The sequence below is a fragment of the Dermacentor albipictus genome, chromosome 2 (assembly GCF_038994185.2).
Source record: "Dermacentor albipictus isolate Rhodes 1998 colony chromosome 2, USDA_Dalb.pri_finalv2, whole genome shotgun sequence".
NCBI lineage: Eukaryota > Metazoa > Arthropoda > Arachnida > Ixodida > Ixodidae > Dermacentor > Dermacentor albipictus.
In genome coordinates this window covers 158,723,451-158,737,826 of record NC_091822.1, presented here as the reverse complement: position 1 = coordinate 158,737,826, position 14,376 = coordinate 158,723,451, and the positions used below count along the sequence as shown (strand labels likewise).

At 47.4% G+C, this 14,376-nt stretch overlaps 1 protein-coding gene across 2 annotated transcripts in view; it reads right to left on the bottom strand.

The window, feature by feature from the left end:
• The window catches only part of LOC135897463 (microtubule-associated protein futsch-like), a 291,670-nt gene extending 277,833 nt beyond the window's left edge, over window positions 1-13,837 (bottom strand). Inside the window, exon 1 of one of the 2 annotated variants that reach the window (XM_065426078.2) lies at window positions 13,687-13,837. In XM_065426078.2, the coding sequence (XP_065282150.2) occupies window positions 13,687-13,737 (51 nt within the window). In that variant the 5' untranslated portion in view covers window positions 13,738-13,837. The remainder of the gene's footprint in view (window positions 1-13,686) is intronic. The other variant, XM_065426081.2, reaches the window with a different exon arrangement.
• Between the last annotated feature and the right edge of the window lie 539 nt (window positions 13,838-14,376).

Below are 14,376 nucleotides of genomic sequence, written 5' to 3'. Positions count from 1 at the left end.
CAAGACTGATGACTCAAAATTCCAAGTCATGCTGGCAGAGTGAGGCTAACCGCGTCGCGGCCACGTGGCCTCCACGCTAGCTCCTCTGGCAGGGTCTCAATAACTAACACGCCTGCAATAAAGTGTCCTTGTCTCTCTCGCTCTCTCTCCACTTACATTATGAAACTTAAGTAGAAGGAGATCAAGAGTTTATCTATCGCCGTACCCCAGCCGAGAGTAACACAGAACCAACACAACGACTTAAACACAATGTCCGCAAAGGCCGAGCGAACGCGCAACCGGCGAATCCAACCCCCGATACGTCCCAGCGAGGATTACAAGAAAGGCCGCGGGCAAGGTTATTCGCACACGGCGCTCAGCGTTCAGCTCGCAGCGAGAAAGTGCGCGCCCTGACTGGGAACCACGCGGGTTCATTCAACCATCGCTTTCTGGGCGAAGGCAAGGCCATATATACCCGCACCGTACGTGTGTACGTCTCGGGTCAAGCGATATGAAACGGCGAGCGGAAAGTAATGTGTACACACAAGAGGAAGCTGCCAGGCAAAAAAGCAAACAATAAGAAACAAAAGCAGAGTAAAACCAAACGGGTAGAAGCGAGGGAAGAGAAGAAGGAGAAGCGCAATGCTTTTGAGAGGCAGCGCGGTTCTGCTCCCAGCCATCGCTTGAGTCAACGAACCTGCAGCGACGTAACAGCCGAACCGAGGACAGGCGCCCGCTTGCCCGCGCCACCCGCCTTCCTCTTGTAAATAACGGGCCCTTCTACATCTTCGGGAGGAGGCAGGCCCCTCAGATCACGTGACCTACCTCGTCGCAGGGAAGGACGTCTGAGCTGCCAGGAAGGACGTCTGTGCTGAACGGCCACTGTCGGCGCACAACGAGGAGGAGGAGGAGGAGGAAAAAACTTTATTCTGGTCCTGTATAAGGTGTTGCCACCTGCCTGGCTAGTCCCATGTCGGGACCGGGAGGTCAAGCCTCCTAGCCCTATCTCGGGCGTACTGGACAGCCAGGACTTGAGGTATATGATCTGAAGATCTGATCATTCCTAAAAACCGATTCTGGGAAATGCCAGGGCCGAGCGACAACGAAGCTTTGGCTGTCCTGCCTGCGGCGGCTCGGTGGCCCGGCGTGGCGCTATTGAGTAGGAGCATGGCCTCTTAGACCAACGATGCGCTTTAACAGTGCGCGCCGCGCGTTCTCGGAGGCCATGGGGCGGGATTACGGCTTCGATTCTAGGGGCACAAAGAAAGAAAAAAAAAGAAAGCTGGTTTCCTGTGCTTTATGTGCACTTTAAAGAAACCCCATGGGGATAAAGCTATTCCGGAGCCCTCCAATTTACGGCGTCCCTCGTAAGCTTCAATTGGTTTCAAGAGGTTTCTATCTAAACACATGGGGAGGGAGAAATCATTTTGCTCGGCGTCCCCTGCGCCGAACTTGGTGACGTTCGTTGCATTTAAAATGAAACGTTATATTCTGGAGAGCATAGGAACCAACTCTTTCTTTTCTTCTGGTGACATTCTTTAAATATCATTGTCAACTATAGCAAAATTATGAAAGAAAGAAAACTCAAGTACTTTGCTTTCAACTCTGTAACTCAATAATAGACAAATATATCATAATCACTGCATCTATTAAGAGTTATAAGGCGGACGAAATTGATGTACCTTGCATTGCTGTCAAATGTGCCATAAATTTGTGAGTAGGTGTTTTGCAAAACCCTCTTAATCACTGTATAACTCTTTGCAACCATTGTGATACTCTGGCCGCACGTGTGCACCATCGAGGAACTCAGGTGAAGGCACACTCCGATGAGAAAGAGAGAGGTACATTTTACTAATGGCAACACAGAGAGGTCGGCCAAGCTATAGTGTGCTTTGCAGCATGCTACCCTGAACTGTCGAAAATCCCTAAATGAAGGGTTGATAATTTGCGGCGGTTAAGCACTGGTCGACTAGAACTACAATGTCGGTGCCAAGGAAAGGGAAATGCAGTTGAGGACGCCAGAGAACTAGGTGGCGCGATGAAAATTATGAAATCTACGGGCAGATGCCATGCCGTCAGCTGTTCAGAGAGCTGCTGGGAAATGCACTCGTCCTGTGGAGGACATCATGGAGGAAGAAAAAAAAACTAGGAGGGACCGTCACGTGATTCCGCTAGCCTCGGCAAAGCAGCCTCGTCTGACGCCGACCTTCCCGATCTCCGGGAGTTTATGCGCGGTTCCTCTTGATTCGGCTCCCATGCTTGCCGGACCATTCGAGATTGCTGGGTCCGTGGTAACCTTTAGTCGCGCCTGCCGTCACAGGCATGGAGGCACGTAGAAGGTATAACGGGTGGTTTTCTGCTACCACGCGCGTCGTTCTTAGCTTCGGATGCGTTGCACTGAAACGTGGAGAAAGACTGGGGCGCCTGACCCACGACGACAGGATTTTCAAAGCGTCACTTGCGCTTACCTTCCGCGGTAAGTGGAGTTGCAAGCGCTCTCCCCTCGAAACCCGTCCACAATGCCGGAGCAGGGTCTACCGTTTCGCCAAATCAGCTGTTGTGCACGTTAAGCTGTTGTGCGTATTTCCTTGCTAATTTTTGTACAGCTGTCTCGCACCTAAGAGGAGACACGATGTCTTGCGGCATTCTGTTTTGTCGCGTCTTCGCTTCGTAAAAGGTTCTGTTGTGCGTCTTTCGTTGTGAGAGAGACAAGTAGCGACAATCTACAATCTAAGCGCCTGAGTCGTCAGCTTTCCTGCAGATTTAGGTGCACTGTTTCGTAAGATTGTGTGGTGCGCCACCGCTACGCTGTTTAGACGCACCTGTTGACTTCTCGCCTCTGCTGAGAAGCCGAAGATTTTAGTCAGAACGACAGCGTCGACTACGACCTCAACAATGGGCCGGCACGTCCCTATAAATATGTTGCGGGTCCTCGGGTCGCCAGTCCATCCTTGGTCACAAGAAGGGACGATTTTTGTTTTCCAAGAGCAAGCAGTCACTGCGGACCCTGGACGCTCGCCTAACCACCTGCACATGTTTGCGGGGCCGAAAAGAGTTTTGAAGAAGACGTCCCCAAACAGGACAAATCACTGTCGGAAGAGTATCTCGGTTGCCAACACACATTTGCAAGGCGATAGGTTTTCTCGTTTCCCTCAAACCAGCCCGAAACGCGATCAGTCGTCCTTGAAGTGGTTAACGGGTTCGGTGAAATGCCGGTTACTCGACGCCTTCGTTCGCTACAGCCTTGGCGCCTGTCTGCTGCTTAAGCGACGAGCCGCGTCTACGTAACGTGTGGCGGTTCGGTGTGTTACCTGACTGTACATAGCACAGACTCGACTGCGTCAGACGCTTGAACTTTCACTAACCTCAGCCTGCGCGTTTTTCATGCCTACCATGTACACCTATTCCGAATCGCCTTCCACCCCTCCACCCCCCCTGCAGTGGATGCAACCAAAGCGAGCCCACTAGAATCTACCGTTTGCCTATCGCGTGAATAGGGCCTTCTTCTCCTATGTATTTTTATGACTAAGCTTCAAGACTGTCACATGACACTCTCTCCTAGTATATTCCTTCCTCCATGAAGGCCATAGAAAATGATGATGAGAATGATGATGGGTAGAAAGTGATCACTGCAGATACAATTCCGTGGGCTTTAGTCGACCTAATGAACGAGCAGGGAACTGTACTCGGGAACTGGGGTGCTTGATATTTTGTTGGACACAACCACACGAAGCCAGCGAGCGGACAATAAAGCCAGGGAGAGCGGGGGAAATTACTTGCTGTTAAAATAAAACGTATAAATGATAAGGTAAATGGAAAGAAAGGTGAACGAAAATAACTTGCCGTTGGTGGGGGCCGTATCCGCTGGAAACAAGTTGATCTTTTTTTTTCGTCTACTTTCTGCTCCATTTAGGATATCATTTCTGCATTTCACTTCAAACCATAAGTCATTTTCCCCTATGTTTTTTCTTGGCTACATTGTCCGTTGCCTTCGTCCGGTTGTGTCTAGTTGACGCAAGCATCACAAGGTGGAGCCATGAGCGCGGCGGCGCCACGTGCATCTCTGACGTAGTCTGGAATTCCACAAAGAGCGATACGATTACGGCTGGGCCCGAATCCTTCGTTCTCTAGATGCGTGCCGTTCAAACGTTTTGCGCCCCCCAGGTTGCCAAAGTGGGCGATTCTAGCCTTGTCGGTTCAACGTGGGTTGTGGCAGTAAACGCGCAGAAAGCGAATACCAACAGAAGGCACGCAAACCACAAAGCGCGCTGGCTAACAACTTAATGGATTTATTGCGAACAGAGCCATAAATAACGTTAACGTCGCAGGCTTGAAAGCATGAGCCCACTGACGGATAAGAACGGGAGAGCCATAATCGTATAGCACGTATATCAATCCGGTTAGCGGCATGAACAGACGTCAAGTGAGCTCTCCCTTTCAAAGTTGTATCTACATCAGATGCATCGTAATTTCGTTTTTCAATTTGTTGATATCCTAATCTTTTTTCTCATGTATAACACAGCGAAACCGAGTAGCCGGGGTATACTCTACCTCGGTTCTTTCTACTGCAACTTATGTGTAAGAAAACAGAACAAACTTACGGGAAGTAACTAAGTCATATGCTGTGTGACTAAACAACAACGAAATATCGACAGCCTTCTGCACTCTGATCGTACAGTGCACTTCGTGATGCGTGTTCCTTCTGTCTGTCTTCTTTTTATGTCCTGTTTAACGTCACACACCACCCTAGTTTTTTCCTAACTGCAGCTAACCCTCACGCAGCTCCTTCATCATCCCCCCCCCATCCCTCCACTTTTATTCAGCGAGTGTTTGTAAACGACGCACACCTTGACCCGGATCTCACGATTGTATGCAATGAGCTAGGCGCTCGACAGAAAGTCAGCGTATTTTGTTACATAAAGATCGACCCAGGAAACGGGAGGGGAAGGAAAAGGAGGAGGGGGGGTCACCGTTGTTTCCTCGCCCTCGTCAGCGTACTTTACGTTGTCGCCACGCGTTTCGTTTGTTTTCGTCTCTTACGACACAATTCCTGCACAAACATCCTGAGAGGAGTGCTCGCGACAGTTGTTATCAGAAAACCGCGGTGAGCAGGTGGCGGCAAACACTCAACGCTTTCCGCGAGAAACGTAGCAACGAACCAGCTGAAGGGGACCCGGCGCCGGTCAGGGAGCCGAATTTCGACGGGTCGAATTGTCGAAATCTTGGCAGCTGGCCGAGCCACTCTGCCCGTGTTCGCATCTTGTTTTGACGTGCCGACACGGTTCGGTATTACAGCGAAGCTTTCTTCGCGAGTCCTCGTGGACTTTTGCTTAACGGAATACTAAAGAGAAAACCCATTTCTTCTGTAATAATAAATCGCCCTTCCAGGAAGCCAAAAACACTACCCTTACTGCAACATGACGCGCACGGTACGCCAGAAATGTTTTGAGGAAGACAAAAAAAAAAATAACGAAATGTATATAAAAAATTCTAGAATGAAAAAAAAATGTACAGCATACCTGAGTAACTCAAGCAGGCTTCGTGACTATTTTTGACCATCCCAGTTCAAAGGCGATGTCAAGAAATAATAATCGTCAAATGACGGTTTTTAAAAACTAAAGACGGGTTGCGACGCTGCCTTGAAGTTCACGCACCAGCCTGTCATGGCGTCACGCATTTTGACGGCGTCTGCTACGGCCTAGGTAATTTTTTGGCGGCGAAGATCGACTACATTGTATTCTACAAGGATCAAAGACTGAACGAGGCAAGTGTCGGGAATTTTCAACTGAGACAACGCCGCCAAAATGCGAAAACGTTATATTGAAGTCCGTGACGTCACACTGACGTATTTCGCGCTCAAGCTCGTGCTTGAGTGCAAAATTCAAGACATGAAACTTTGACATTCATTTTCTATTCTAATAGCCAAGCTATCACCGCGAAATTAGTGACAACAAAGTTTTTTAAAGGGTACTTCATCAGTCTAAAACTAATGTTTCGCTTTTGTGTCCCTTTAACGTGGCCCTTTGCTCTGTGCTCCTGCCTTGCTTTACGGTTCCGAACAGTTCCACGAACCGTTGTCAGATGGGAAGAGGACTTGGCACCTTTGAAGGCACTGCGTCCCACGTAGCTTCGAACAGTTTGCACGCAGTGCACAACTCATATAATGGATCGGATAGTGTATAACTCATATAGCCCATTAACTCCTATAGATGTGCTAGTTATTAGCTCTGTTCCCTAAGATGTTATGCAATGACGCAACGTACAGTGCATACATCGCCTCGCTGCGACAAATGTGTGCCTTCACGCGCGTAATTCCTTTATCAAAGCAAATATTTGTAGCTCTTCGTCCGCGCGTTTGGCGCGTTCACTTGATGGGCTTCCCGCCGAGTAAAGTGGGCCGGTACAGAAAATGCTACAATAGGTGGTCTCTGAAACATGGCGTCCCTGACGTGCTTACGGCTCCTGCAGCGGCGTCGGGCGCTCGAAGTAAATAAAAGCATCGTCTTCGAGATCGGTGTTTGCTTATCCGAGGAATCCTTCACCGGAACGTTGATTTGGACACCACCTATAGTAAACTGCATCAAACTGGGCCGGTCCTGGAGGCAGTGTTACCTGCGATCATGTCGGTCACTACGTGAGGGTCTCCGCATTTTGCAGGAACGACGTGTATTCACTGAGCTTTAAAACGCGGTGCCAGAAGGCTTATCAGATTTATTAAACATCTAATCTCATAATCCTTTTAATACCTTAAGGGACCCCGTTTATGGGTGTCATTAAAATGGTTATATATTTATGCTTATACAATATATATATATATATATATATATATATATATATATATATATATATATATATATATATATATATATATATACCTGCTTACTGCTAAAACTCACCACCAACATACCCAGACAAACATGAGAGCACATGTCTTAACTGCAATGCACTAGGCACCCTACGGCTCGTCATAGAAAAGTGCAATTTCTCCAAAGAGCACCTCCCACCTATACCCAGGACTAACCCCTCTACTATCCCCACCCCTTACGAGCGATGCGAAATCTTGCTATCTAGCCCTGCCCTGGAAGACCAGCTCGGACTGATCCACAGGGGCCAGGCGGCCCTGAAAACATATGGTACCCGTGAAGAGGGAGCTACCCCATCAGGCGCCGGTTAACAAAGTTGTTTCTCTATCTATCTATCTATCTATCTATCTATCTATCTATCTATCTATCTATCTATCTATCTATCTATCTATCTATCTATCTATCTATCTATCTATCTATCTATCTATCTATCTATCTATCTATCTATCTATCTATCTATCTATCTATCTATCTATCTATCTATCTATCTATCTATCTATCTATCTATCTATCTATCTATCTATCTATCTATCTATCTATCTATCTATCTATCTATCTATCCCTCTCTCTCTCACACCACCACCACCACTACCTTATGATTGTGGTTACTCAAGTACGGTCCGTGTACGTCTCTATACGTTTTCTCGCTCCCTTCTCTCTTTTCCCCTTCTCCCTTCCCCAGCGTAGGGTAGCCTACCAGAATCTTGATTGGTTAACATCCCTGCCTTCCTTATGTCCCTTTTGCTTGAATTGAAGAGAAGAGCGCTACGAAGACGCGGACTAAAAGAGGAACATGTACGACAGACAAGGCGCTTTGTCCGTCGTACATGTTCCTCTTTCAGTCCGCGTCTTCGTAGCGCTCTTGTCTTCAAGTATGCAAAACCAACTCGCCCACATCAAGCTTCAGCTGCTTCAGACGTCTTTCTGTTCTCTCACTCACGCTGACGCGACCGCTCGCTGTCTGGGAAAAGAAGGGCAGCGCTTCAGTGCTGTAGAGGTTGCAGGGGTTATGGAAAGACGCCCCAAATAGGGCCATCTAAAAGAAAAAGTCGCAGTTTCGCCCGAAAGGTGAAGCATCGATTGCTACAGCAAGTTAGTGCACAGCTAGATATACGAAATAAGGATAGCAGTTTTATCGGCCGTATGAGCTTGTAAACATAGGTATACTAACTAAATTATCAAGCGTGGTGTCACGCGCGCACAAGCAAACATGAACGCACCTCACTTGACGACCGCGGAAATTCGCGGTTAAAACGCTGGAGCGAGGAAGCGCGGCAGCAGCAGCAAGCGAAATTGACTTTTGTGCTGCGTCACGCACCAACGCGAACTAAGCTGCGAAAACACAGCGCGTGGCTGGACTCTGTCCCCATCACTGATGACTTTCAAGATACAGCGGCCCGGGCGGGCGCGCATGGCCGCCCTTCCTACCCTCTTCCCCGATCCTGGCGCGCGACGAAAGACGGCGCGCTTCATCCCCGCTTACCTCACTTGCGTACGCGAGATTTAGCCGCGATCACCGGATCACCCTCGCGCGTTTTGCCTCGCACGTCAGCACATGGTGCGCGGCGACACCTTTATCACCTGTGCACTTTATCCGGAACCTTACGGCGACGGCGACGGCAAAAATGCGCCTGGAGTGTCCATATAACTGCTATCGTCATAGAACTGACAAATCGTCCGTAAGGGATTCTCTGGCATCAACGTCCGAAGTGGTCATCGCTGTGGTGAGCCATATAAAAGCGGCGTTTCAATTTGTAGGCCTATGCCGTACCGGGTGCCCTTCACTCGTTAGCCATTTAGACGTATACGACTAATTCTGACGGACACAAGCAAACGTCCACGTTCCTTGAAAAGGCGGCCAAGCCTGAAATGTAATTTAATATAAAGATGCCTATAATTCAGCCTAAATAATAGTGCTCGTGTGTTACAATCGCAAAAATAGATCCATATGAGGCGCGTATATATCAAACGGATAGAAACAAATCCGTTTAACAGCCAAAAAGCTCCTGTCTATATCAGAGAAGTCATAGACTGAACTATGGGATGAAATGTAATTGCGTAACAGCTTTTAGCGTCTATGAACGCTGCTTGGAATCGCTTCCATAATATATATATATATATATATATATATATATATATATATATATATATATATATATATATATATATATATATATATATATATATATATATATATATATATATATATATATATATATATATATATATATATATATATATATATATATATGTGCGTGTGTGTAGAGGGAGAGAGAGAGAGAGAAATAAATTTATTATGCCATATCCTAAAAGGTCGGACTCGGAAGATATGTGCAAATTTCCATGACCGCCATGTTTAGGCAGTCGAGACGTAGCTCCAGAACACTTATTGTAGGTAAGCGGCAATCCATGCACTTGTTTTCATCGCATTGGATAGTTCTAGCCAAATTGAAGTGCTCAAAGCTGTGTCGCCTGTTAAAGATTGTTTCGTCAAAAAAGCAACTGGTTACATGTAAGGTTACTGAAAAAAAAATCAAATAAATAACAGCGAACGTTACCGAGTAAAAAAAAATAATCGTTAAAGGGGCCCGAACCACCACTCGGGCTTGATGAAATCACATAATCCGCGGGTAGCATACGCTGGTGCGGACATATCAGCCAACTTTTTCTGTCGTACGTGGTGAGTAGAGCTCTCAAGCCGATCGCAAAGTCGCCTTTCTCTCAGACGCTCTCTTTTCAACAGGAGACCCTGTCCTCACTCTCTTCTGGACGCTCTATTTCGTCATTCCCTTAGAGGGCTGCTATTGGCCGATAGCTGACATCAAGCTGCGGTCGGCTACATGGCGTAGATACCATGGCCGCCGTGGGGTCCCGCCATGAGTCCACTGGCTAAGCGCACTGCGGCTCGCTGTGGACAACCGCGTTTGGCTTATGTTGCGCGCGTCGTAGGCACCAAAGGCAGAAGTCGTGGCGTCAACGTTAACATCCAAAATGAAATTTGAACTGCGCGCCACGGCGACGTTCAGAAGGCGGAGCGTTGTGGGCACGCCCCACTGCGCTGTAGCATTCGCAGTGCGAGGCACTGAAGAAGGAACGGGAGCACAGAGGAGGCCGGGTCTGATTGCCAGTAACTCCGCTTCCGCTGAATGCATTGAAGTACTGTTCGCGGCAAAGAATTTCTGAAGTAGCCTATTTTCACTTTAAAATGATTTTCTCCACTTCGAGAAACAGCGATTCAGGGCCCCCTTAAGTTAGAACAATACCGGAAAACGTAACTGATTACAAGTCGTAAAGTACAGCCTCCCTGATTTTTAATAATATAGCGCGAGCGTCGACTGAACTGCTTATAACTGCTTATAACGGCGATAAGCGTGCAACAAGGCGAGAGTTCGCGCACGAGCCTTGTTGCCTTGTTGCACTCGCCTTGTTGCACGCTCTTTTTGCACGCTTATCGCCGTTTTAAAGCGCTCACCAGCAGTTCAGTCGACGCTCGCGCTATATTATTAAAAATCAGGGAGGCTGTACATGTAATTCGTTACGTGCAAGCCTGACTACAGAGCGTCTGAAAACGCACGTCTAATGTGGTTCTGGCAGGGCGGATATCTATGCCTTCATTTGCGATGCGTTCAGTTGAGTCCGCATTTTTTTTTTTTTTCGGCAGCAAATACATGGTGCTGAAGCGAATATTTACCCGCCGCAGTTGCTCAGTGGCTATAGTGTTAGGCTGCTGAGCACAAGGTCGCGAGATCGAATCCCGGCCACGGCGGCCGCATTTCGATGGGGGCGAAATGCGAAAACACCCGTGTACTTAGATTTAGGCGCACGTTAAAGAACCCCAGGGGGTCGAAATTTCCGGAGTCCTCCACTACGGCGTGCCTCATAATCAGAAAGTGGTTTTGGCAAGTAAAACCCCATAATTTAATTAAGCGAATATTTGTTCGGGTACTTCTCCATCCTCGTGCAGCCCGGCGTGCGCCTCGATAAACAAAGCACTGCCCATCCTGTTGTCGTACACACTTGATTTGCTGATTTCCTGCTTGTCATCTCTTTATAACGTCATGAACATAATTTTGTCCGTATTTACCGTATAGGCATTTTCTTTTCTTTCTTTATTATTGTTTTCTTTAGGGACTCCGTGTTTTCTTGTACTAGCGCGGATTAAAGTCACTGTAAAGCACGCTGGCGCCATCTAGCAGTCATTGATACAAAGACCACGCGTCGCGAATGGCGGCAAGAATATGAACGCAAACTACCGAGCACACAAGCCGGAGAAGCGCTGATGCAAAATTCCTTCGTTAAACTCGCCATAAAGTTATCTCCGTGCCACGGGGAAACCAAAATTTTGTGGCTAACTACTCCAAGCCTAATATGCTACCGTGAGATCACATCAAACGAGCGCCCGCTCTTTAAACGGTTCTCTATGAGCAACTCCCTTTTAGTCATGTAGCGCTAACTACGCGACAGAAGCTTTACCGTCTTTACCATTACATTATCCTCCCGAGGCGCATTGTATATTGTATTGTAATGTAATGCTATTTTTTTTTTGGGGGGGGGGGGGAGTTAATTTGGAAACGATTACGCGAAATATGCAGCCCAGATTCGAATTGAGACAGATTTTGAGGATGTGTATGCGTAAGTGGCTCAATAATCAGCTTGCTGTTAGCTTTCGAGAAATGTTCCATTAATTTGACGTAGGTCAGTGGGTCGTCACAGACGACGAGTAGCTACCGTGCACTGAGTTTCGAATACCGCTGGACAACATGCAAATCCAGAAACGTAGTGTCGACATGGCAAACCATCCAACACGATGTTACGTATTCACATCTGTTATTAGGCAAAGGAAGTCAATTTCTACAATGATAAACGTGAGTACAGATGGCCAATGTGCCCGTACACAGGGAAGCGTTGGTTTCGGCATTGAATTGTATTAGCGAAGGATAAAACAGAAAGAAAGGGTTCTTCACGTACTTAATATACCCATAGACGACACGAATCGACTTGAAACGTGATTATTCAGCTGCTGTCGGTTCACAGGAGGTTATAGCTAGTAACTTGACACTGTTTCATCCAGAAATTTAACTCTAAGAAGAGTATTTTCCTTGTCAGATTTTTAAAATTTATTACAAGCTGATAGCGTTAGAGAGAATACTAAGATAATTAGCAGATATTAACAGTCAAGCCCCTATGGGTTTACAGTTGTATAACTTCAGCATAAAAATAGATATTACCTTTTTAATACCTTAATTGTGACCTTTGAAGTATACGAAATTCCTGCAGTGCGCTTTCTTTTCCAAATTCGGCACTTCTTTTCCGATTCGACAACGTGTACCTAATCAATGTAGATGAGCGTTGAAACAAGTCGTATCAAGACGAATAAATCATTAAAAGAAAGGAATGAAATAAAAGCAACATTACCCACATTTATAGGGCTCACCTGTGATCCGTAGACTGTCTGTAGCCAATAAATGCATTCGTTAAAGTAGGCTTTCCCGCAGTAAGGTGTATTTGGCGCAGAAGCCCACTTCACTCATTTGTATTCGTTTTACTGGGGACACTCATTATTTGAAGCACGACTGTGTAAAAGGAAGCTCAAGACAAATGTTGATTTAGATGGGTGCTTAGCACCTTTTATAGAAACAAACGTCCGCATTCTACGCTTGAGAGACTGGTCGCCATGCCATCGATAGACGGACCATCACCGAATGATACGGAGTGTCGAGTTTCGATTACTGTCCGAAGACTTTTGTATGAGACACCTCCTCCAATCTGGGGCTTTTACACCCCGCCACCGCCACTCCGTATTCATGCGGTCAGCTGGTGCAACCAAGTGCCCATATTGCGCAATGAAGTATAACCTCAAATTGTGCCGCCCACTCGCAGGTCGTCAGGCGCTACATTCGAGCAGTGTAGCAAGCCTTCCATCGCATACCCAACTCGCTAAGCCCCTCAGGTGTGAGAACCCGAGTGCAATCCCTACATAGCTTTCGGAGCATTGGTGAGGTAAAAAAAAGGCCTACCACGTGGTCGAACTATCGGTCAAGCCGCGAGTACTGACTTCGTCCCGTATGCTTTCGACAAAGTCCGTAAGCGAGTACCTGCCGAACAGTCCAGACTTCACGAGAAAACACCCACACAGTACTCCACCGCCATCGCAGTAGTGATGCGACATTAGGGCCTGCAGGCCATCCTGAAAACGAGAAGTCCCCTTGCTGAAAAGTTGGCTCCAGTATCAGACATCTCTTCTTCGACGACAGTTTGATCGCTTCGTCTCCAACTTCCTCTGAATCTCTGTCAAGTTTGGATGCACACGTTATTTGTACACTGAGGTACCTGACAAACACTTCACGAAAGTTTAAAAAATGTCCCAGGTATATTACCTTTATTACCGTCCAGGTGGTTTTTTTGTTGTTTTTTTTCTTGTTTTTTTTTTTTTTTTTTTTTTAGAGAGCACAGATCATGTTGTGCACACCGATTTGGGTAGCATCAAACCTTCGACAAGCAGCAGTTTTTAGACCTTTTAAGACAATGCCAGATCAAACCTATTTCGGCTGCCTCGCTCGCTTGCTCGCTTACTTCCACGGTCACCGACAACGCCAGCAAAAGAGCCTGTCTCATCTAAATGGGCTCCTTCAAACACGCCGTCGAAGAAGAATAGAGCTGTTATTTCCCAGTTTGTGGTGTGTCCAAAAAAAGTGAAGTTAGCCTTAAGTAATACTTGGCCTCGTCTCAAGCGGAGAACAGAGCGGCCATGGAATGGCCAAATGGACATAACGCGTACACGCATGTCTCGCGAGAGAATAAACTGGCCAATTGGGCCAAAAAAACAAGACAGGCTTGTACGCACCGAAACCTCCCAGCATCTGCGCACCGTCACGAGCCGATGATGCACGGGCATTGCCGCGCCGGCCGGGGCGGGTCGGCTTGCCTCGGCGTCGTCGACGATCCGCCGCTGCGTGCCCCGAAACAATGCGTGGCCCACTCGCACGCAGTCTCTGCCGCTACTGCCAAGACATCGCTGCTGTACCGCAGGGGCATCCTGTGTGCGCCTACCTGCGGCCCGAGCCTGTGTAGTTGTGTGCAACGGTTTCCTCGAACCCCCGCGTACGTACCTATCTCGATCGCCAAGACAGACCGGATAGTTAGGCATAGCCTGCAATAACTGCAGATCGAGTGTCCTTACTACATTCATTTATTGGTACATCAACATACCTTCGGGCGGGCCAAGCTTCGGATAGGAATGGATATATCAAGAAGTTCGGTCACAGAAGCGCAGTCGATCGTGCGCTGACGTTTTGTACAAAGCCGCGTCTGCGATTGCCTCAGACGCTCGGTCAGGACGCTTTCGCCGCACCTTGAAAGCATCTTATCTATACAGACATGTTCAATTTTGCGTTCTCGCACTCACGTTGCGATTTAAAGACAAAAACGCCTTGATAAGCAAACACCTTTCGTGGCATGTGAATGGCACAGTGAAATATAGAGAGACAGCGAAGCACCGGCGGGGTGGTTGACCACGTCGAACCTGGCTTAGTGT